Raw genomic sequence first — 24,704 nt, forward strand, 5'->3', positions numbered from 1 at the left:
TCCTTAAGCCATGCATGCCTTCTAATGACAGATCCGGTGACTGTTGCCTTGCAAGAAGCTTCTAGGGTGTCAAAACCACAGTGCAAGGTGTGTTTAGTTACTTGAGTTGCAGAATGTCTTAACTCTTGTAATTCTTTAGATTTTGCACAAGCAGGAAAGGAAGACATTTTTTGTTTGAGGAGTTCCAGGGTATGTTGCTGAAATTTTAGCATATGGAACTGTGCCCTGATAGCAAGAGTAGCTGAGGTGTATACTTTTTTTTACCCCATCTGTCTGGTGCTCGGGAATCCCTATCTGAGGGGATGGGATTCTTAGCAGAGGTTGCTTTAATCCCTTTAGGCCCTTGAGAAATTACCTCAGGGTCAGCAGTAGGATTTTTAAAAAGATATTTGTGAGAGTCAGGGACTCCGTGATACCGGTCTGGTTTTCTGGGTGCAGGAGGGAGGGTGCAGGAGTCGAGCAGGATTCCAGGAAAACATCCTCCACAACATCTAGGACTGGGGGATGGTCAAGGGTCTGTGCTGTGGAAGATCTAAGAATTCCCCCGAGTATCTTTTTTGGACTGAGGGTAGTCCTGACTCTCCCACTGGAAATGCTCCCTTAAGGTATGAAGGGTTTTCCCAAAGGAAAAAACCTCTGGGGGAGAGGCAGAATGGATGGAATTCTCTGCATCAGAATCCTCATAACCGAACTGCAGCAGAACATCTGCAGTGGGACTCCCTCCTTCTCAGATGTCAGTATATCCCTTTAAAACTGCCATCCTGACAGCCGGGGGGGGGGGGGGTGAAGAGCTCCAGAAGTCAGGCCAGCTGTTTGGTTTCTTCAGGCTATAATCCCAAAACTTAGTACTACAACACTAAATATCTATGAGGAGCATTTTCTCCTTCCCTTATGATGCGGTGACTTCAGAGTAAATTATAAGGAAACTGGTGAAGGAGATGCATCTCTATGCAAGGATTCACAAGAGATGAAGTCTTCAGTACAAAAAAAATATTTAAAAACTGTTGAACAGCATTAATTGTTTTCCTGCATAAACTTCTGTTAAATCAGCTGGTATTTACAAAACTGGCAGTATCCACTACTACAAAAACTATGGAAGGGATAAGTAAAATCACTTGTCTGCTCTGTGATTATCAAAGGAAAAAACTTCAAAGACCAATTCACGTAAGGTTCAAGTAAGGAACCCTTTATTAACTTGCAGCAAGGAGACAAAGCATGCTGGCAGAATGGTTTGTCTGGACATTAATAATTAGTATGGCATTTTTATACAGTTCTTTCCATGTTACACAGAAATATTACTTCTATTGCTGACGTAGTTGGACACAGCTTTCTGTATTGTTCTACAGAAAATGTTACTAGACTAATTGCTGACTAGTTGAGAATAACTGCTGATTTACAAAACATCTGATAAAAACAACCTGGCCTTGGGGCTTATTTTAGCCCACCACAAACTTTCAATTCTTCAATTGTACAGTTCTAATATGTGTGTTACATTTTGCCTAGATTCAAGGTACATTTCTAGCTTAGGTAGAAGTAATGCTGACTACAGTTTATACTTTCAAGCATCCATTGTGCTCCTTATCAAAGCTTCTAACAGCTGTGTACTTTCTCATGGCATAAGCAGAAAATTAACTCTTTGTTAAGACTCATGACACTAGTAGAAATGAAACACTTTTTGTTATTTGCTGACATTAGCAGAAAATAGAATGCTTCTTGTTAAGTTTCTAATAGCTGTGCAGATTCATGCAGTGTGAACAGAATAAATGTATTAACCGTTTTAAACCTCAATGCACTAAGCATGCATATTACTAATACATATTTTTCTAACAGTGATGAATTCCTTAAGTGCACAGTTAGCAATGAGGCAATATAATATCTTTGTTTTTAAATTATGTTTTCATAGGTTTGCCCTGACATTTTCCACGCAACTCATCCAGCCTTGATCTTCATTGGAAACTTCATTCTACTTCTCTTTCATGGAGTTGGACACAGCAAAGAGGGACAGGCACTGTGGCTGTCATCCCATGTTGGGCAATGGACAAAGGATATCTTGAAATGCTCTTTTGGTCTCCCTTCTGTCAGCTGGCATCATGATATGTGACTGGAGTGTACATGTGCCTTGGTTTGGCACTGTTTTTTCCAATATCTTTATGTATATGGAGTGTACTTCAGAGCCTATGAGGATGCTTATGTGAAAGGGTGAAAGGGTGAAAAAAAACTCCCTCCTCCAGAATGGGCACTCCAGCATCAGAAATTATCATTTCTACACAGCCAGCACCTTGGCTACTAATTAAACCTTGGTCAGATGGGAGGTCAGAGAGATCTTTATCTGTATGCACCATGGAATTGGCCTAAGTCCTCTTCCCTTTTTTGTTTTTATTATGCAATATGAATACATTTCTAACAGAAAAAATAAATAAGAATATTATGTCTAAGGGCTAAGCAAAGTAAGCAGGTGCAGTTTTTCTACATAAGATACACAGTCATCTTCTTCTATCCAGCAGAAAGTACCGAGGAGAGAGAAAAAAAACAGATATATTACAGTCTAGTATGCAAACCAAAAAGTAAAGAAAAATGGCAGATGCAGACAATTTATAATGCAGTAAAAAAGAAAAAGTCTCCTAGAGGCTCTGGTGTGCTGATGGCAGGAGAAAAAAAAAAAAAAGAGAGAGACACACACTGGTTACATCTGCATCATAATCAAAGAGATACAAGATCTCTCAGCCATAGCCTGCTAGCTGAGTACTGTACAGTAAGACATCTCATCTCTACCTAGCATTACTTCTGAATGAGACACCCAATGAAGTTAGATCTAAGCTGCAGACTTCCAACTTGAAGCTAAAATCAGGCCGTCAATTTCATTTTTCCCCTACCTAAAAATGACATGCATATTGTTTAGTGCAGTGATGTCTAGTGTTTCAGTGAAAATATCCTCAATGTGATCGTTCTGCCCAGGGGCTGCTCGTGCTACCGGACTTGCAGGACTGCAATCCCCCACCCCCACCCCCAGCTGTAAAACTGAAAAAAAAAAATTTTAAAACTCATTGAAAAAAAAAACAATTAGCTTGCGAGTCCCAGAATGAACTGCGCATGCATGCTCGGCAAGTTCCACGTTTCTGTAAATCAGAACTGCTGTTTAACCAATGCAGATTACGAAGAGAGGGCATCTGTACACTGATGCCCAGAAGTCTATGCAGTTTGTAACCGCATAAACTGGAAAGGGATCGAACTGCAACGTCTGCAGTCACAAACATGGGGATACAAGGCATCAGGTATGTGGATAGCTACTGACTGGCTCTGGGGAATTTGTATTTCCTACAATGAAAGTTTCGTCTCCAGGAATGACGATGTAGGGAATTTGCATTTCAATGAAGCTGCTGCAGGGAATTTGTATTTCAATGCTGCAAGGGAATGCAGAGGTAGGGAACTGATTGTTGTGTGTGCGTGTGTGTGTGAAATACCCCAGTTAAATATACCTGGTGGCTAGAATTACTCAGGCTCAAACCCTGTACCTTGGGTACAGGTATGAAAAGCCTGAATTCCCTACCCACCACCACTTGTGAAAACTGTCCAGATTTCTGCCTCATATTTTTTTTCTGTTCCTCATAAAATCTGTGGTTTTCTGGATTTTTGTAATCAGTGAAGGAAGGACTGAGTTCACTAAATAATGACAGGCATTTGAATTTCTTAAGTTTATAAGATCAATATTTGAAAAGCTTCCCTATTTTTGGGGCTGTATTCCCCCGTTATTGGCTTTGTCCAGGTTTTGTGTGTCAAAAGGTTGAGAGCTATGGTGAGAACTGAACTGGCTTTGCCCAGGTGTTTTATGTTAAGAGGTTGAGAGCTATGGTGAGAACTTAACTCACTAAATGATAGCCATTTAAGTTTCAGTCTTCTTGTCTTTCAAGAAACAGCTGATTTGGCATAGTGGTATGTTGCTCTGACTGTAGCGCACAGGGTCCTGGGGCTCATGACTTGTCATTGAAATGTATGGTGGCAACACAACCTTGTATTCTAGCAACTATACAAGCAATGTTTAAAATGCGTGTCTGTTTTTTGGGCTTTTGCCCCCCCCCAATACATTTTGGCTTTTTCCAAATTTCTTGTGCTGCAAAGTTGAGAGATACAGTTGAGTGGATTTGACAAGAAGCTGAGCTGAGTCTGCTTGCATTGTTAATAGCATAACAGGTTGAATACTTGCTTTTGATGCAGAAGGCTGTGGGTTCCTTTCCCACAGTATGTAGATGCATTGATGATACTGTACTGTGTTGTACTTTTAAAGGGGGTGGATGCTGCAGTCCTGAGAATGTCCTTTTTGGCAGAGATATCTAGTAACTATGAACCTGTTATCAGTTTGCCATTCATTCTCTATTGCAATATGACTGGCTTATCATTTTTTAATGCAACATAGGCAATTTATTCCTCAAGTGCAACAGGTACTTTATTTGTAGATGAAACAATGAAATATAACGTGGGTTGCTACCAGCAACCTCTTCATTAGTTACAGACCTCTTTAATGTGGAATTATTTAGATGACTTAAACTTCTGCAGTCCACCAGTATCAGTAAATATGCACAATATCTGCAGAAGTGAGAGTAGACTTTTATGATGGAAATGTTCAGAATTGGACAGTTTTGTAATCATTGGTGCATGCATTTTGTTTCATTGTTTACTGGAAATAATATTCAAAACAAATTTAAAATGCCCTCTAACAACTGTACTGTATTATACAAGGAATATAATTTAATACAACCAGGAAGGTGTTAATTGCTTATCTGATCAACTCAGGTACCTCTCCCCCAGTTTTAGGTTGGATGTGTTCGATTAGGAACCAGTTAAATCAACGGTCTACAAGCACTTTTTTTGTTGCTGGATATTTTCACTGATTGAGTCTAAACGGTACTGAAAGTGATGAAGCCAGATTGAAGCAATCACTTCTCTTAGATGATAGTTTTTTTTTTTTTTTTTTTGGGGGGGGGGGGTATTATTGTCCACACCTAGGGAGCTACAGTGTATATAAAAAGTTTACACACCCCTGTTAAAATGAGACCACAATAATTCATTTCAAAACTTTTCCCACCTTTAATGTGACCTATAAACTCTATAATTCAGTTGAAAAAAATGGTTGAAAGTTTGTTTGTTAAATTTAACTGTTGAGGCTGCCCACTAAAGTGTGCTAGCCTGTGTAACTGATTTATTGCTGTTTCCTGCATTTCTGTGTGCTTTCTATCTCAAAAACAAAAAAAAACAAAAAAAATATCCTTGTTTTCCCGCCTCTCCTTGACTAGTTTAGACCAGTATACAGGCTTTGCTGTATTCTGGGCTGTGGTGTAGTTTCTGTGTTGTCCATTGCCTTACTTGGATAGAAGGAAGTTTCTTTGCTCACTAGTGGGAGTGGGGAGCCTTGAGCAGCCTATTTGTCCCTGAAGGAGTGACCTCAGCACAAGAGCTTGTAGTAATTGGTTGTTTTGGACCATTTCTAGCTCTTTTGAAGTTCCCTGTTTAAAATCCGTGTTTGCGTGGCTTTGCGCGATTGTGCGCATAGCCGGTTAAACAAGGTTAAACTTTTTCTGACTCCGCCAAGTCTGCTCTTCAAATTCTCCCTTAAGAAAGCTCTACTCTTATAATAATCAGTCTACTCGCTTTATTATAAGCCTAGCACTTGTTCTCAAAACCTCTCTTCTAAGTAAGCACTCTCAAACTAAAGTAAGCACTACATCCACCTACCACCCCTGTGAGTACCCACTTCCCTTAAAGGCACAGCACTCCCTTATAATACTCTAGCATGTCGAGTGGTAGATTACTAGCATCCTCTCCGGTTCAGCTGGTTAATCTGGGAATCTTGAGACAATGCTACAATTGTCTCACGTACACAGACAACCCTCTCCTCCTCCCAACAAACACAAATATATGTGAGAGATGCAACTATATAGCCAAACTGGAGGCTGAACTCTCTCAACTCAGGACTGGCAAGACCAGACAGGAGGAGAAGGTAACCACACACACAGCAAACCCAGTCCCACATAGACCTACCACAACTGCAAACCAAACACATAATAACATAAAGACAAACTCGGAGGCTCTAACAAAAAACTTACCAAAACAGAGGCTCCCAAAGCAGACACCGAAAAATCCACCACCTCAAAACATAACACATGCAACACATACTTCAATAAATCAGTGTGTCAAACACTCACAGCCCTTAAGGCCAAACATCATGCCTGATACACTAGCAATAGGTGACTATATAGTCAGACACACTGACGTTCCGCTTACCAGGCTGAACAAGGAGAGGGTTAACGGTGAGTTGCCTATCAGGAGCTAGGATCCGCCACATAACACACGCACTCAGGTCACTCCAAAGCAAGTACAAATATGACTCCGTCATTGTCCATGCCGGCGTGAATGACCTGACACGTACCTCCCTGGACTACATGAAAAGAGACATAGAGGAGCTCTCTGATTATGTAGCCCAGGCTGGTATGACCCTGACCCTGAGCAGCATCTTGCCCTCACCAAGAATGATGCCACAATACAAAGACAAGATGATCAGCTTTAATAATTGGCTCAATTACTGGTGTCATTCTAGGGGGATCCAATGTCTGTCTGCTTGGGATGACATGCTGGACAAGCCACGCTGCTTCGCAAGGGACGGCTTGCACCTGTCACCACTGGGCTTCCGGATATTGGCTAAGGCTCTTACCACCCCCATAGTGCCTTTTTTAGGCAAGGCTCAAAAGACAAACCCACCTCCTTAGAAAACAAAAATGGAAAAAAATTAAGGGTAATGCTGCTCAACGCCAGAAGTCTAAATCTCAAGATGCAGGCTCTCGAAGCACTCCTCAGTACGGAGAACATCGATGTCTGTGCAGTAACTGAAACCTGGTTCAAGGCTCCAGAGAGCACCCCAGCGCTACCAGGCTATACCTCGTATCATGCGTTCAGCCCCAAAACTCGGGCCAAACTAAAAAGGGAGGGGGGAGTGTCCATATTCATCAAGGACACCCACACCTCCAGGTTAGTGGCAACACATGAAGCATCAGAGACCATTCCAGGTGCAACTAACCATAGGCAAAACTGCTATACAACTGGTGGCATGTTACAGGCCACCCTCCCAATCTCAGGAACCCCATTCAGCCTTCCTGAAGACATTGGAGGATATGAATGTCTCACCAAACACCATCATATTGGGAGACTTCAACTACCCTAACATAGACTGGGTGCATTATTCTAGCCCTAACACCCTAGCCCAAAGGTTCCTGGAATTCATAAATTCAAATGCAATGGAACAGCTAGTCACCTCTCCCACAAGGGGAGTTAATATACTAGACCTGATCATCACAAACACGGGGACAAAGTGCTCCATACCAGAAGTATACCCCTCACTAGTGAGATCTGACCACAAACTAATCACCCTGGATATACATATCCCACCTCCACCCCCAACACAAAAGACTACAGTGAAAAACTTCTCAAAAGCCGACTTTACACTTCTTAAGACTGAGATGGTATCCTTTAAGCCCACTGGGCCAGTGGAAACCACATCCCACAATGCTGAATCCTTCACAAATGATTTCTACAGACATCTTCAAGAATGCATGGATCATGCAATCCCAAATAAAACCAAGACCCTCTCCACCAAGGGCAGGCGTCCTGTCTGGTGGACCCCAGCCATAAACAAATTGTATAACAAAAGAAGGAAGCTACTGCACGACAGAGCAAAATCCCATAAAGAGAAGGCATCTCTGATCAGCACTAGTAGAAAGCTACGTTCTCTCATAAAAACATCCAAGGCCAACTTTGAGAGAAAAATCGCTATGGACACTAAAGATAACCACAAGGCCTTCTTCTGCTATCCTAGAAACCTGGGCGGAAACCCTCAGATATGCTCAGAGTTAGTTCACAATGACAAAAAATACACTGAACCCACAGATATTGCCAACGTTCTGGCAGACAGGTTCAGTGCAAATTTCTCCCCTCCCTCACCCCCAAAAGAAGAAATACTTATCCCAGCTGAATGTAACCTCCCTGTCATCTCAAATGTCCAGGTGAGAACCGCCCTCAGCAAAGCTAAAAACACAGCATCAATGGGACCTGACAGTATCCCGGGTTGCGTGCTACGTGAAGTCCAAGAGGAGCTAAACCCACACATAAAAATGCTATTTAACCTTAGCCTTACTACAGGATATGTACCTGAACACTGGCGTACAGCAACAGTGGTCCCACTCCACAAAGGGGGCACCTCTACAGACCCTGGTAACTACCGCCCCATAAGCTTAACCAGCCTGGTCTGCAAAGCTATGGAAAGAATCATTATGGAACTCATAAACAGAGACACTGGGGACCTACAGACACTTGATCCCACCCAGATCGGCTTTGTAAAGGGCAGATCCTGCCTTTTGAACCTGGTTGACTTTTTCGAAACAGTCACTAGAGCCATTGACGAGGGCAAAGCAGTCCATACAGCCTACCTGGACTTGGCTAAAGCCTTCGACACAATACCCCACTCAGGCATCATAGACAACCTCAACAGCTTAAATGTAAATCCATAGGTCACAAGATGGGTTGCAAACTGGCTAAAGGATAGAACCCATAAAGTCAAAATCGCTGGAGCCATGTCAGACTCAAAGCCAGTCAGAAGTGGTGTCCCACAGGGCTCTGTCCTGGGACACCTCTTGTTCGGCATTTATTTCTCAGATGTGAAAGCAAACATGGGAGGGTTGTGGCTGACAAAGTTCGTAGATGACTGCAAACTAGGCGCCATAGTCGATACACCAGCTGACACATACATCCTACAGAAAGGCCTCACTGAAACAGACAACTGGTGCCGGAGTCATGGCCTTAAACTAAATGCCAAAAAATGTATAGTCATCCCCTTTGGGAAAAACAAAGTACCCACAAATTATCACATAAACAGTAACCCACTGAGTACGGAAAAAGTAATCAGAGACCTGGGGACCCAAGTCGATAGTAACCTCTCATTTGACACCCACGTTGCCAAAGTGGTTAGAAAGACTTTCTACCTTGCCCACCTTATCATGAAGGGATTCACATCCAGATCAAAGGAGGTCATGGTACCCCTATACTCCTCCCTTATCAGGCCCATGATTGAGTACAATGCCCCATTTGGTATGTACCTCACCCGGCACTTGCAACAGCTGGAGAGACCCCAAAAGTACCTCACCAAGAGGATCAAGGGTCTCCAACATATGTCATATGCTGCCAGACTAAAGAAACTCCAGCTCTATTCAGTAGCATACCGCCTACTCAGAGGTGATCTGTGCCTGACGTACAAGGCCATGTCCAATCAGGAATTGATGGACATGCTCCACCTCAAAAAATCCAAATCCATCAGAACCACGAGAGCTAAAGATTTAAACCTCAGCACAAATATGAATAGGACATGCTGGAGGGACAGATTCATAACTCAGAGGCTTCCCATACTCTGGAACAGAATCCCAGTTCATGTTAGGCAGAGTCCCTCACTGACTCTCTTCAAGAGAAATCTTGACGAGTGGATGGGAGATCGTAGGTTTACCCCAGGGGTCATCTCTGTGTCACTACTAGACAGAGGCACAGTATTCTAAATCTATTCTGTACACTTTTGTACCATTACATGGGGTGGCGAAAGCCACATCACTATGGCTAGGCATATAAATGCCCCAGGGCAGATAGCCTAGTACTAAACTATGAAACTATGAAAAACAAACAAATCTGATGGAGGAAACAATATAAAAATAAAAAAAGTACAATATGGTGGTTGCATAAGTGTGCACACCCTTAAACCAATACTTTGTTGTGTGCACACACTCAAACTAATACCTTGTTGAAGCACCTTTTGATTTAATTACAGCATTCCGTCTTCTTGGGTAGGAGTCTATCAGCATGGCACATCTTGACTTGGCAATATTTGCACACTCTTCCTTGCAAAAGTGCTCCAAATCTTTCCGATTGCGAGGCTATCTGTTGCACACAGCCCTCTTCAGGTCACCCCATAGATTTTCTATTGGATTTAGGTCTGGGCTCTGGCTGGGCCATTCCAAAACTTTAATTTTCTTCTGGTGAAGCCATTATTTTGTTGATTTGGACGTATGCTTGGGGTCATTGTCATGTTGAAAGGTGAAATTCCTCTTCATCTTCAGCTTTTTAGCCGATGCCTGAAGGTTTTGGGCCAAAAGTGATTGGTATTTGGAACTGTTCATAATTCCCTTCACCTTGACTAAAGCCAGAGTTCCAGCTGAAGAAAAGCACCCCAAAGGATGATACTGCCACTACCATGCTCTACCATGAGGGTGGTGTTCTTTTGGTGATGCGAAATGTTGTATTTGCGCCAAATGTACCTTTTGGAATTGTGGCCAAAATGTTCAACCTCAGTCTCATCAGACCATACCACATTTTCCCACATGCTTTTGGAAGACTTGATTTATTGTTTTGCAAATTTTAGCTGGGCCTGATGTTTTTCTGTGTAAGAAAAGGCTTCCGTCTTGCAACCCTACCCCATAGTCCAGACATATGGAGAATACAGGAGATTGTCACATGTAGTACACAACCAGTACTTGCCAGAAATTCCTGCAGCTCCTTCAGTGCTGCTGTAGGTCTCTTGGCAGCCTCCCTGACCAGTTTTCAACTTGTTTTTTCATCAATTTTGGAGGGACGTCCAGTTCTTTGCAAAATCACTGTTGTCTCATATTTTCTCCACTTTTTGATGACTGTTTTCACTGTGTTCCATGGTATATCCAATGATGTGGAAATTTTTTTGTACCCTTCTCCTGACTGATAACTTTCAACAATGAGATCTCTGGTGTTTTGTAAGCTCTCTGTGAGCCATGGCTTTTGCTGAAGCAAGCAACTGAGTAAATTTCAGGAAAATCCTACTAAGACAGCTGAACTTTATTTGGGATTAATCAGTCCCTTTAATTGATGGCAGGTGTGTACCCAAGAAGACTGAATGCTGTAATAAAATCAAAAGGTGCTTCAACAAAGTATTAGTTTAAGGGTGTACACACTTATGCAGCCAGTGTATTGTACATTTTTTATTTGTTATATTTTTTTCCCTAATTTTTTTGTTTTTCAATTGAATTGTACAGGTGATAGGTCACATTAAAGGTGTCACATTAAAGGTGGGAAAAGTTTTAAAATGATTTATTGTGGTCTCATTTTCTTTATATCACAAAACCTAGCATTTTAACAGGGGTGTGTAAACTTCTTATATCCACTTAAGTCCGCTGTGTAGAATTTCTGCCGCACAATTCTCCCAGCTTAACTATACCTCTCAACTGTCCAGATTTTCACAGAACGAATAGATTTTTGCTTCTTATTTTTGGTTTGTTCCTCATAAAATTTGTGGTTATGTGGCAAATCATTTAGGAATTAAGTCGATAAATAATGACAGACATTGAGTTTGACTTCATACCCTTCAGAAAAATGCATGCTAAAGCAAAACCTGTTATTCTGTCAACTAAGTTTATACAAGAGCAATTTTTAGTACTGTTTGTTCCCCCAATATATTTGGCCTTGTCCAGATTTCCTGTATTAAGAGGTTGAGAGGTATGCGCAAGTAATCACTTTATAGAATTAGGTATATCCAAACCTCTCAACTGTCCCAGATTTTGGCTCAAAATGTTGCTCTCCCCCTAATAATCCCTCCGCAAAATGGCAATTTTGGAAGAAACGTGGAGGATTTACAATTAATAAATAATTGTAAAGATCGGACTTACAGATTACTTTTATTTCAGAAATGCACGTAGATTCTCTTATTTTGTCAGCTGCTCAACTTAACAGTACTAATATTAAAACAGTGTCCCTTCAGCCCCCCTTTGATTTGAAGTCACCAGCCACCACTGGTTCTGCCCTAATGATATAATGGACTCAAAGACTGAATAAATGCATGGAGAAACTGACAGTATCATTTTTAATTTATTTATTGACATTTGTTTACTGGGAAAGTCCGACTGGGTAATAAATGCTCATTTTCAGTAGAGGCCCTGGGACAAAAGCTTCAGAGAGTTAAATGGCATCAAACAAAACTCTAGTACAAATGTGTATGAACCAGAAGCCTGTGTTTTCTACTGTCAGTTGAAGACTGCTTCCATGTCTGAAAAATACTGGTTTCTGAATGGAATTATTGAATTACATTGACACATTACAATGTTGACAGCAAGAACGTCAACCACAAAAGACAGACAACAGAAATGCAGACAGTCAGTTGTGCACTCGAGTAAAATTCTCACTGCAGGCAGTAAAAAAATAAGATTGTTTTTTACAGGGGGGCAAGCCCCCTGCACAGTCTGCTAATTATATATATTAACTCAGAGCTCACACAATCCGTGGGGACAGGGAATATTCCGCCACTAGAAGACTGTCAACCTATCACAGCTGTTGACCATCTGCATATGTTGACATTTTGTGGTCGATCAACTGGCCATCAACAATGTGGTGTGTTGACATAATTCATTGGAACCATCTGAATACTGCATTAGGGGGGTGGCAGCAATGCAGTATTTGACCTTTTAGGTTAAATGGCAATAATTTCTATAAACTTTTGCCCTGATGCTGATAATGCCCAGATGGAAACAAACGAACTCAACCTGCTAACTTACAAAAACAGCAGAACATTTTGAATACATTCCGGCCAAAAAAAAAACCTTTCACAAAACTGCTGAATGCTAGTTCAAGGGTCTGTGTGCTGGTGAAAGTGTGTATACAGCTCCTACTATAGTCGCATCACTACCAGATTGAGCAATGTATGTGAACAAGGATACGAGTGAAAAAAGTGGTACAAAGAGGACCAACTGTCAGACAAAAGAAAATACCTGTGTAACACTTACCTGCTAGAAAGATTAAGAAGCTCGTGTTTTTCAGAAGCAGCTGATTTTTCTTCCAATTCCCACATCAATACATTGATCAGGTGGGAGTTTTTAATAACAATAGGGACTTCTTCAAACATGTTCTCATAGCCAATAGTTGCTTTCTTCAGACTGCCAATGGAAACAATTCAAGAAAGGAAAAAGGATTAGAAACAGAACCTGATCAGCAAAGCACAAAAGTTAAGGACTAAGCTCTAGAAACACAAACAGTACATTCACAGATCTATGCATTTGACGTACAAGTCTCATATAGATCTATACATCAGCCGACACACACACGTTTTACAGCCACATGCATGTTGATAACTCTAACCCGCCTGCCATTGTGCAAGAATCAACCTTTTATCTGGGCCCTTTGAAGACAGTCTAGCAGTTTAAGAATCCGTAGCAATTGGCTCGCACTGCAGCAAACAACACATGGTTAATAGGATAATTAGGACTTTATAACAAGCGACATTTTGATGGTAGAGAAAGTACAGATGTGTAGAAGCTTATTATAATTTTGTTGATATTTGAGTGTGCTCGCTGTTGCAGTAGTCTTCATTGTTGGGGCTTCTGCCACAGAGGACCCTTAGTTCATTCCAACTTCTAGACCTTTTCACCCTTCCACATTCTGCTGGGCAGATACCCTCTAAAATGGACATCAGATGTCTGGTAAAAGGGAAGTGTCTGCCTGCACCATCTTTAGTTCTCTCTTGGCCCTACAGTAACAGAGGTCTGGAAAATGCCAGAATACTAGCTGCCCTACTGGCAAATGTCCCCAGGGTTGACAGTCCAAGAAGAACCCTAAAGCCCCTTCTCCAAGTACTAAAACTTGAGGAGGAGGGGAGCCCCTGTAAGATCAACAGAGAGAAGAAAGGTGAGATAAAAGGTGACTGGGTACCCACCCTACCTCAGGATGGTGACAAGTCCAGAACAGAGAGACAGAGGGAAGGAATGTTACCAGCAACAGTGAACAAACGTGATCTAAAATTACAATAAGTTCTTTCACAACTGTGCACAATGTGCTTTGTACTGCTTGCTCTTGCGAAACTGCTCATTCTTTGGATGATTCTCAAGCAAACAAATAGAAGGGGGGGCTGGCGATAGAAGAGAATAGTTGTAAGGGTCTATGTAGGATGTCTATAGCAAAACCTACTCTACCTATAGAGGTCATATCCAAGCTGTAGTGTTAAGAAAAGATGTGGACAGATGACCAGGTAAGCTGCTACGAAAACAGCCCGGGTGATGTCCCCCTAAGGAAGGCTGTATTGCTGCTGTTACCCAAGCAAAATGAGCTTTTACATGCCCTGGTGTAATCCTGCCTTGGAAGGAGTTAACAGATGTAATGGGCATCTCTAGACAGTCCATTTAGACACAGGCTTGCCCTCCTCAGCCTTTTAAAAAAGGCTATGAAAAGCTGCTCTGTCTTTCACTTTTCTTAGTCTTGTAGGTAAAATATCAGTTACGTATTCACATCCAGGGTACAGAAAATCACCCCCCCCCCACACATGCACGTTCTGTGAGGTACATTCTCAACATTCTGTTGCTTCCCCCCCCTACAACATGCTTCCAAGTATTGTTTTGGTACGCAAAATCTTCTTGCACTTTACAAACTTTTCATTTCCTTGCCTTGGAATTAAAGGAAATAAAAGCCCATACACTTTTTAAGCTTAATTTCTCACATACTTTGCAGAAAAATTTGTCTCCACCTGCATAACCTACCACATATTTTCTTGGCTTTCTCTAAATGCCACAATTTGATACTATATTCAAGTCATCTTACTGATATATAAAGTAGTATAAACACACAACAGAATTTTTATTTGGTAATACAATGAAAATAATCTTTCATTTGATGATGGCATAGCTTTGTCCTGCATAATCTCAAGTTTCAGTATGACTGCCTCACTTTGGGCATCCACAAAGATGGCAACCATAAAGGCTGACCACATATTTCATATAGTGATCTACTTGTAAGTGGCATTTTCTATAACTGCAACAGTTTTACAGAAAGTAGTTAGCTTTACACACAGAACTACTGATTTGTCATGCTCACGGATTATGGTTTGAAGAAATGTTGGTATCAGACCTCTCAACCGTCCCGAATAACTCGGTTTTTACCGAGTTTTGGGGTCCAAATAATGGGGTGCCATGATTCCCCGAGTGGCACTCCATTATTTCCGATTTTTTGGATCTATTTTTAAATTTTCGCGCATTTGGAGGTGACGTCATCACATGCGTGATGATGTCAGCTCCGTCAGCATGCTGCGCGTCTGTTTGAATAAGACTGCCGTTTACTAAGCTACCACACGCCTATTGCATTTACGTCTGCCGTTCGGGCAGAACACAGGATTTACTTTTACTTCTGCCGTTCGGGCAGAGCACAGGATTTACTTTTTTTGTTCGGGCAGAACACAGGACAGGAACAGGATTATTTTACTTTTGCCATGCAGAGCCAGTACAATCATCGGACTTATTTTCTGGAAGTCAGCTGCAGAGGTAGGGTGTGTGTGTGTGTGTGTGTGTGTGTGTGTGTGTGTGTGTGTGTGTGTGTGTGTGTGTTTGTGTGTGATCTCCTATAAAACTACTGTCTGTAGAAAAATGTAAACTTCTTTAGTTGTTTATCTTTCCATTTTTTATTGGCAACTTTGTGAAAGTGTATGTTATTGAACATTTGGTGATCGCTATCAAAATGTCAAAAAAGACTAGGAGAAATGAAAGAATTATTTTTTTTCTTCAGAGAGGTGCTAGGTAAAAGTTATTACTTTCCTTGTTGACCAGATCATTGCAGTACCAAATCAGTGTAATGTGCATTGGTACTGTGCCACTATATATCCTGAAAATACAATGCAAAGTGTGGAAAAATCAAATAAGAAAAAAGTTCTGCAACTTAAAGCAGCATTTACAAATGTGAAACAATGGATCTTTTCTATAATATTAGTAAGTTTATTGAATATTCAGTAAGAAAACATTACATTTATAGAAGAACATTATTTTAAAAACAAATGTCTTTTAAATGCAAGAAAGTCATTCTAAAAAATAGAAAGTTTTTTGGGGATAAGCAAATCTGCTAATGAGTTGATCATGGGTCACTGTATCAGCAAACAATGTGCAGAAATAATTGATTAAATGAACAAGACTGAAGCATGTTCAGTTTCATGAAATGAGTGTGCAAATGTTATCAGACACTACACTGTGTATAGTATTCAATGGAGTTGGCTGCCTGTAGGACACAGCTGATGAATTGCTAGACTTGATAGCAATAAAAGGGGATTACAAAATGATGTAATATATTTCAAGCAGTAAAAGAATGCATTCAAAATGCTGAATTGCTACAGAATATATTTGTGTCTTCAGCTACAGATGGTGCTGCATCAGTGTGCTCTGTGTTACACATGACCTATGGCATGACATCTCTGCAGATTAAGTGCATAACTGGCAAGTATTAGGTGCCTTTAGTCAAAATGACAATTAATGCCTTCCATTAGAAAACACTGTTGGTGAAGTTTCTGTACACATGCTGACAGCGATCTGTGTTCTGGGAGATTTCTGTCTCTTTTGTGTTTGTGCAAGTGCAGATTTGAAAAAAAAATATATATACATATATATTGTGTGTAGAAGTAGAAAATATAAAAATGTTCAAACAAATTTAAAATGCAATTGTCTGTGGAAGTAGACTGTTATCATGGAGATGTTCTGAATATGGCAGTTTTGTCATTATTGGTGCATGCATTTTGCTTCATTGCCTACTGGAAAAATGTTCAAACAATACATTTAAAATGCAGTGGTGTGTGGAAGTAGACTGTTATCATGGAAATGCTCTGAATAGGGCAGTTTTGTCATTGGTTCATACATTTTTTTTCATTGCCTACTGGAAAAAATGTTTAAACAATAAATCTAAGTGTATTATACAAGGAATATAATTTAATAAAGTCAGGAAGGTGTATCAAAGAACGCATGTATGTTTCTTGTTTTGTGTGCAAGGGGCCACTGATTTGAAAACAGCCAAAAGGTAATCTTTATCCACCACTGGCCAGATGCATTTTCTTTGGATGTGATGTGGGTTTCAATGCTGTTTCAATGAATGTGAGTTTCATGGGCAGACAAGTTTTAATGCCAAGTCTATTTTCATTGTTAGACAGTATTGCTTTTTAGCAGATATCTATTAGTGTTTACGCATTGTGCTATAAAATGTAAAAAACTAAAATCCAAATAATCATTGCAGAAGTAAAGCAGTATGCACACATTAGTGTTTATGGTAAATGGGGTGAAATAGCCAGGTAATGGAACATTGGAATGGCTGCAGGGGGACTCTGGTGCTATATTTTGGTTCCGTTCTTCAGTTTGCATTTCAAAGTTGGTATCCTCCAATTCCATTGGAGTGGGTGGGGTTGTTTAATTATGTATGCAAATTTTATGTTAATCAGCGTACAGATTTGTACCTATTTTTCACGGGCCTTATCCAGATTTTTGATGTTTCCAGGTTGAGAGGTATGGTTGGTATGTTGCAATATAACAAATCAAGGGGTATCAATGCAACTTAAGTGGGAAAATGTAACTTATGAAACTTACAAAGGTATCTGTGCCACAGTTTTAAAAATATCAAACAAACTGAAGAATAAGAAGTTATGTCTTACCATAACGTTCCATGTTGGTTGTCTTCTTCTCGCCTTCTTTCTTGCTGGATGGGTTCGGAGCCGATCCTCGGCTCCGACTCGGCCTATACTATAGCTCGAGAGCTATTGTTACCGGCTCGAGGCAGCCCTATATCCCACAATACCATGCGCTAACTCCCCAGATCTCGTTTGGAAGCTAAGACATAGTATAAAAAGTAATATTATAATAATAACATTATAATCCTCTTTTACGAGTACAGGTTACCTGTAGTAACACTAAGGATACCATGAAAGACGCAACATATTGTATCTCCAGAAATGGAAGGACTCAGAACCTCGAATCTATCCAGGCTAGGAGGCAGGAGGGAGGGACGCAAGAAAGAAGGCGAGAAGATGACAACTAACATGGAACGTTATGGTAAGACATAACTTCTTAATGTTAAGTTGTCATTCTCGCCTTCATTCTTGCTGGATGGGACAGCGTCCCTAGCATTTTAGTCCTGGGTGGCTCAATGGAACAGACTCCTGAGTACAGTGGAACCAAAATCAGCTCTATTTCTGGAGGCTAGATCAAGCTTGTAATGGGCAATAAAGGTATGTTTGGATGCCCATGTAGCTGCTGCACAAATGGCATCTAGTGGTAACCTTGCTTGAAAAGCCGTTGAAGTTGATAGTGCCCTGGTTGAATGAGCTTTAGGCCTAGAGGGTAGTTGCCTGTGTCTCAACTCATAGATCAAGGTAATAATAGATGTCAGCCATCTGGAAAGAGCAACTTTCGATACTGGAAGCCCTTTCTTGCCTGCAGCATAAGAGAGGAAGAGCTGGTCTGACTTTCTGAATTGTTTTGTCCTGTCTAATACCGTAATTGGCGATGAACATCTAATGAATGTAATTTTTGTTCAGCCCTGTTGGTATAGTCTGGGAAAAAGACGGGCAAATCAATGGAGTGGTTCAGATTTGCTTCCGATAACACTTTTGGTAGGAAGGAAGGGTTTGTTCTGAGAGTTACCCTATCTTTATGAAAAACCAAATAGGGAGGACGGACAGACAAGGCTTGAAGTTCCGATACCCTTCTGGCAGATGTTATAGCTACTAAAAACAGCGTTTTCCAAGAAAGAAGTTTGAGGGAGCAAGAAGCTGCCGGTTCAAAAGGGGGTAGAATTAGTGAGGTTAGAACTAAATTCAAATACCATTGTGGGGGTGGATCTTTGACTGGAGGTCTGAACAACAAGATGCCCTTGAGAAAGGCTTTACAGAGTTTGTGGGACATAATATTTGCTTCTGAGAGTCCAACATGAAAATTAGCAATGGCCGCTAATTGTACCCTGATAGTGGCCGATGATGACCCTGAATGAAAAAGCTCTGCCAGAAAGTCTAGAACCTCATGAATGTATGCATGGAAAGGATCTAAGGATCTAGTTTGTGCCCAGTGTGAAAAACGCTTCCATTTACTTGCATAAGTCTTCCTAGTATTGGACTTATGGGAAGCCAGAATGATATCACGAACAGGAAGAGAAATAAGGGGAAGCCTGGCTATGGCTGGAAGTGGAGCAACCAAGCTGTGAGGTTGATGGAATGTAGAGACTTGCCCATGAGGTGGGTCAATAGATCCGGAAGGGGTTCCAGATGCCAAGGCTGTTCCAGTAGGTATTTGTGCAGGAACGGGAACCAAACTTGTCGAGGCCAAAACGGGGCAATGAGGATCATTTTGGATCTCAATGCGGTTGCTTTCTGAATTAGTTGCGGGATCAATGGAAAGGGAGGAAAGGCATAAAGAAGACCCCGGGGCCAAACATGGACAAGAGCGTCTCTGAAGGGCTGGCCTGGTAGAGGAAAAAGTGTGAAGAAGTCGAGGCACTTGCTGTTTTGCGGAGTTGCGAAAAGGTCGCAGCAAGGCTGGCCCCACTTCCGAAAAATTCCGTCTACTACCGCTTGATTTAGAGACCACTCATGAGGCATGAGGATAGTTCTGCTCAATCTGTCTGCTATGACGTTGGACTTCCCGGGGATGTGCGTTGCTATCAGAAACCGTTGAGATGAAATCGCCCATTGCCAAAGTCTGAGTGCTTCTCGACAGAGGGGGTAGGGCCTTGTTCCGCCCTGCTTGTTTATGTACCACACCACAGACATATTGTCCATTTGAATTGCTAACGTCCCCGTGGGAAGAGAGCTCTGAAGGGCCTGCAATGTCAAAAGCACCGCCCTCATCTCCAGGACATTTATGTGCAGGTGGCATTCTGACTGTTGCCAAGTGCCCTGGACCATCCTGCCCGGATAATGCCCCCCCACCTGATCAGGGAGGCATCCATTGTGACAGTGGCAACTGGAGGGGGGAGAACTAAGGGTCTGCCCTGAAAAAGCTGAGGGGAAACCATCCACCAGGAGAGATGTTTCTTGCAAGATGGTGTTATCAAAATGTTGTGGGTCATTGGCAGCTGTTGAAAGGACCACTGAGAAAACAGTATCCACTGAAGGAGTCTCATGTGGAAGCGGGCTAATGGAAGTAGAAGAATCGCCGCCGCCATGAGGCCCAACACTTTCAATACTAGCTTGACTTGGACTCTGCTGGGCTGAAACAGAAGCTGAACATTCCGCCTTATGTCTGTCACTCCCTGAGGTAGTAAAGTTGCAGACATTTCTGTGGTGTTTAATACGGCACCTATAAAGTTTATACATTGACAAGGCGACAAGGAGGACTTTGCAAAATTTATAGAAATACCCAGGCTGTTGCAAAGATGGATAGTATAATCCCTGGCCATTATGAGATCCTGTTTGGTGGTAGCGGAAATGAGCCAGTCGTCGAAGTATGGAAACACCTGGAATCCTTTCTGTCTCAGGTGAGCCGTGACCACTGCCAAACATTTGGTGAACACCCGGGGGGCTGTGGTGAGACCAAAGGGCAGGGCCCTGAATTGAAAATGACTGACTCCCAGCCGGAAGCGGAGAAACCTCCTGGAGCACCTGTGTATTTTTATGTGGTAGTACGCGTCCTGGAGGTCTAACTAGCACATCCAGTTGTCTCTGCCCAAAAAGGGCAGAATGGACTGCAGTGTTACCATCCGAAATTTTGTCTTTAATACATAGTTGTTTAACCTGCTGAGGTCCAAAATGGGTCTCCAATCTCCTGTCTTTTTTGGTACCAAAAAGAACCTGGAGTAGATTCCGGATCCTAGCTGATCTGCTGGGACTGCCTGGATGACTCTTTTGTTTAATAGCTTTTTTATTTCTAGCTGAGCCTGACCCCTTTGGGTGGGTGGTACGTCTGGTAGGGGTTTTGGCGGTTGTACCGGAGGGAAAGTGAAAGGAATTTTGTAACCCTCGGATATGATCTTCTGTACCCATGTGTCTTGGGAGATGGATTGCCAGGCTTCCTGGTACAGAGATAATCTTCCCCAGACTGCCTCCGAAGGCGGACAGTCGGGCAGCTTCTCAGGGATGCTGAAAGGGTTGATCAGGGAAAGATTCCCTGGAACCCTGGTTCTGTGGACCCCCTCTGCCCCTGGGGCGGCGTCTGTTATTATTCCCCCCTCTGCCTCTAGGGGGAAATTCATCACGTGTGGCAGGCGCGACTCCCTGTGGTTTGCGGAACCACATCTTTCCACCCCTCTGTCCCTTAGGATAAGGTCTAGAAGGCGTGGAAAAACGGACTCCCACGGCAGAGAGAGTCTTACCATCTTGCTCGCATCTGGTGAGGGTATTCTTCACCTGAGGCCCGAACAATTCCGAACCATCAAAGGGGGTGTTGGTGAAGGACACCTTGAAGGGGTCGGCAAAGTTACAGAGTCGCATCTAAGTGTGACGTCTCAACGCAACGCCTGTGCCAGCGGCCCTACTCGCTCCATCGGCTGCATAAGAGATTAGCCGCATGGAGGAGTTAACAATGGAGTTCAGGGTAGCCAGCTGAGAGTTTATTTTGTCCTTAAACCCCGCAGCAGAAGGATCCTGTACCGTTTCACCCAGCTCTGTGAGCAAGTGTCTCTGAAGGCAGGTGAAATGACAAATAGTTCAGCGATCGCATAGAAAATGTCGCTGAAGCAAAGGTCCGCTTGCCGTACCTGTCCATGGTCCTGGACTCTTTGTTAGGAGGATGAACAGGTACAGAAGGATCAGCTAATTCATTCTTAGTGGCTGCCGCTACCACCATAGCATCAACTGAAACACCTTTGGTGAGAAAGGATGTGTCATCTGGTGCAGAAATAAATTTAGAAGGCCTCCTAGGGGTAGGTTCCATTGAATCAGGAGCTGCCCACGCCTTTCTAGCCACTACCTCCATTAGTGGGTCGAAAGGGGGAGACACCCAGGAGGTGGAAGGGTGAGATCCAAAGGCGTCAAGGTAAACCGACTCGTCCTCGGAAGGTTTGAGAGTGGACCAATTTCCCCTCTGTCTTAGGATCTCCAGGATGTCTGAAAAGGAGACATCCTCAGAGGGGGATCTGGGGGAACCCTCCGACTCATCCAAGTCGGTGTCCGACGTGACAGACTCGGGGAAGTCTATGTGCTTCCTCTTGCACTTTCTTTTCCTAGGGGGTTCCCCTGAAACTTCAGGGGAACCCTCGGAAGAGGAGGAGACACCCAAAGTGGGTACCTTACGCTTTGGATCTCTGCTGTCGGGTATAGGAGGGTGGCCAGAGACCGTAAAGTACAGTTTTGTACCTACCATAAATGTAGATGTCCGAACAGGATAGCATCTGCAGTCATAACAAATGGGTTGTCCTGTCGTCAGGCAGCCCTTCGGTCGGCCGGATTCCAAAGTCTGGGTCCGGCTTCGGCTGATGTCGCACTTCACCCGACGTCATCTCTGCTGGTCTTCGGGTATAAAGGCATCAGCCGACGCCATTTTCCTCAGTGTTTCTTGCCCCAGATGCCAGTTGCCCTCTTGGTAAGCTAAATTTTGGATAAATGCCAATGTTTCCAAAAAAGTAGAAGGCAAACACAAAAATAACAATGTATGTACATATATACAAACAAATACACCATAAGAGACTCCCCCCCAGCTAGCTATTAGGAGGGTAAATACCCTAGGAGTACCACAGAGGGGAAGGAGGGTGGGTAATCCTGACTGCAGATGCTATCCTGTTCGGACATCTACATTTATGGTAGGTACAAAACTGTATTATGTCCTTCAAGGATGCATCTGCAGTCATAACAAATGGGTAGAATACCATAGCCAAACTAGGGGAGGAGGAAGAAGAATTATGGTGTAGTTAGGATCCCTTGCAGTACAGCAGTGGCAAACCCTGCTCGGGATCTAGAGTATAGAGGTAAATTATAATGCTTGGTAAATGTATGCACGGAGGTCCAAGTAGCCGCCTCAATAATGTCCTTGGTTGCCACTCCTCGTAAGAAAGCTGTGGTAGTGGCTGTAGCCCTTGTAGAATGAGGTCTTATGTTCTGTGGAATTGGTTTTCCGTGGTAGGAGTAACAGAATCTTATGCAATTTCCTATCCATTTGGAGATTGTCTGTTTGGAAATTGCTTTTCCTTCCCTTCCTGTTGCATAGGCTACTAAAAGCTGGTCAGTTTTTCTGTCACCTTTTTTTCTGTCCAGGTAGTAGCGTAACTGTCCATGTACATCCAAGGTATGCAGCAGTCTTTCCCCCCTGTTCTGTGGATTGGGAAAGAAGGTAGGTAGGTGGATTGCCTGGTTTAAAGACACTCTGGATACCACCTTAGGCATAAATGTAGGATTAGTTCTCATGGACACCCTATCTTGATGGAAGATTAGGAAGGGTTGTACTGCCATTAAGGCCTGTAGTTCCGAAACCCTCCTTGCTGAAGTAATTGCCAGTAGGAAAGCAGTTTTCCATGATAGGTGTTGAAGATCTGCTGTTGCTGCTGGTTCAAATGGAGGGAGTGTCAATTTTTCTAGCACAAAATTCAAGTCCCATGCTGGTAATGGTGGTTTCCTAGGAGGTTTTACATTCTTGATCCCTCTGAGGAACTGCCTGAGTAGAGGGTGCGAAAAGACAGGTGGATCGAAGCTGTATTCTGCTGAAATAGCTGATGCATGTATCTTGATGGAGGAATAGGACAGGCCTGTATGCAGAAGCTCTGCCAAGTACTCCAGGATGTTAGCAATATCTATGTTCGACACATCTTTTCCTCTTTCAGTACTCCAAATGACAAATCTTTTCCATTTTCCTGCATAGTTCCTTCTTGTTGAAGGTCTGCGGGCTTCAAGGATAATGTCTTTAACCCTTTGGGATAGGTCTGGGTTAGTTGCTGCTATGTGATGTTCCAGGCAGTCAGTTGCAAGGTTTTTAGGTTTGGGTGCATGATGTTGTAGTTGTTCTGAGTTAACATCAAAGGCATCAGGGTATTGACCACATTCTCCCTGAGACATGCTCCTCAGCAATGGATACCAGTGTTGTCTTGGCCAATTCGAGCTATCAGGATTATCCTTGGCGTTCCTCTTTGATTTTCAGTAGTACCTTGTGCATCAAAGGAAGAGGTGGAAATGCATATGCTGTCAGTCCTTTCCAACTGAAGGATAGAGAGTCCACCTTCCATGCAAGTGGGTGGTATGTCCTTGTGCAGAATTTTTGAGCTGGTGATTGAGTGGGGATGCGAATAGGTCTATTTGTGGCATTCCCCATTTCTTTGTGATGGCCTTGAAGATGTCCGGGTGTAGCATCCATTCGTGAGCATCCGAGGTGGTTCTGCTTAACATGTCTGCTAGGGTGTTTTCTTTTCCCGGCACAAATATTGCCTGTAACTGGATGTTGTAGCTCAGAGCCATATTCCAAAGGTCCAGAGTCATTCTGCATAGGGGTATGAATGAGTGCCCCCTGTTTGTTGATGTACCACATGACTGTGGTGTTGTCTGTCCTTATCATTAAATGGCCTTCTTTGAGGAATGGTCTGAATTTCTGGATTGCTAGTTTTACTGCCAGCATTTCTTTTTGGTTTATGTGCAGGTGCAGCTGGTCTGGAGTCCACAATCCTTGTATGCATTTGTCCAACATGTGCCCCCAGCCTAGGTCTGAGGCGTCCGTTGTGATGGTTTGGCTTGCTTGAAAGTTGTGGAAGGGCAAGCCTGGGTTTGACTGGCATGCTTGAGCCCACCATAGGAACTCCTGTTTCAGGCATGGGATTAGTGGGATTTCGGTTTCTAAGCTGTGCCTGTGTTGAGACCATAAATTCTTTAGGTACCGCTGTAGCTTTCTCATATGCAGTCTGGCATGTGGGACCAAGATTATGCATGATGCCATGAAGCCCAAGGCCTGCAGTACTTTTCTTGC

At 42.7% G+C, this 24,704-nt stretch overlaps 1 protein-coding gene across 1 annotated transcript in view; it reads right to left on the reverse strand.

Moving 5' to 3' along the window:
• Positions 1–24,704, reverse strand: part of EIF3H (eukaryotic translation initiation factor 3 subunit H) — an 895,984-nt gene that overhangs the window by 360,603 nt on the left and 510,677 nt on the right. The window contains exon 5 of the mRNA XM_044067066.1: positions 12,828–12,977. Coding sequence (XP_043923001.1) covers positions 12,828–12,977 — 150 coding nt within the window. The remainder of the gene's footprint in view (positions 1–12,827; positions 12,978–24,704) is intronic.

The sequence above is a fragment of the Protopterus annectens genome, chromosome 3.part1 (assembly GCF_019279795.1).
Source record: "Protopterus annectens isolate FY-2018-M chromosome 3.part1, PAN1.0, whole genome shotgun sequence".
NCBI classification, from domain to species: domain Eukaryota; kingdom Metazoa; phylum Chordata; order Ceratodontiformes; family Protopteridae; genus Protopterus; species Protopterus annectens.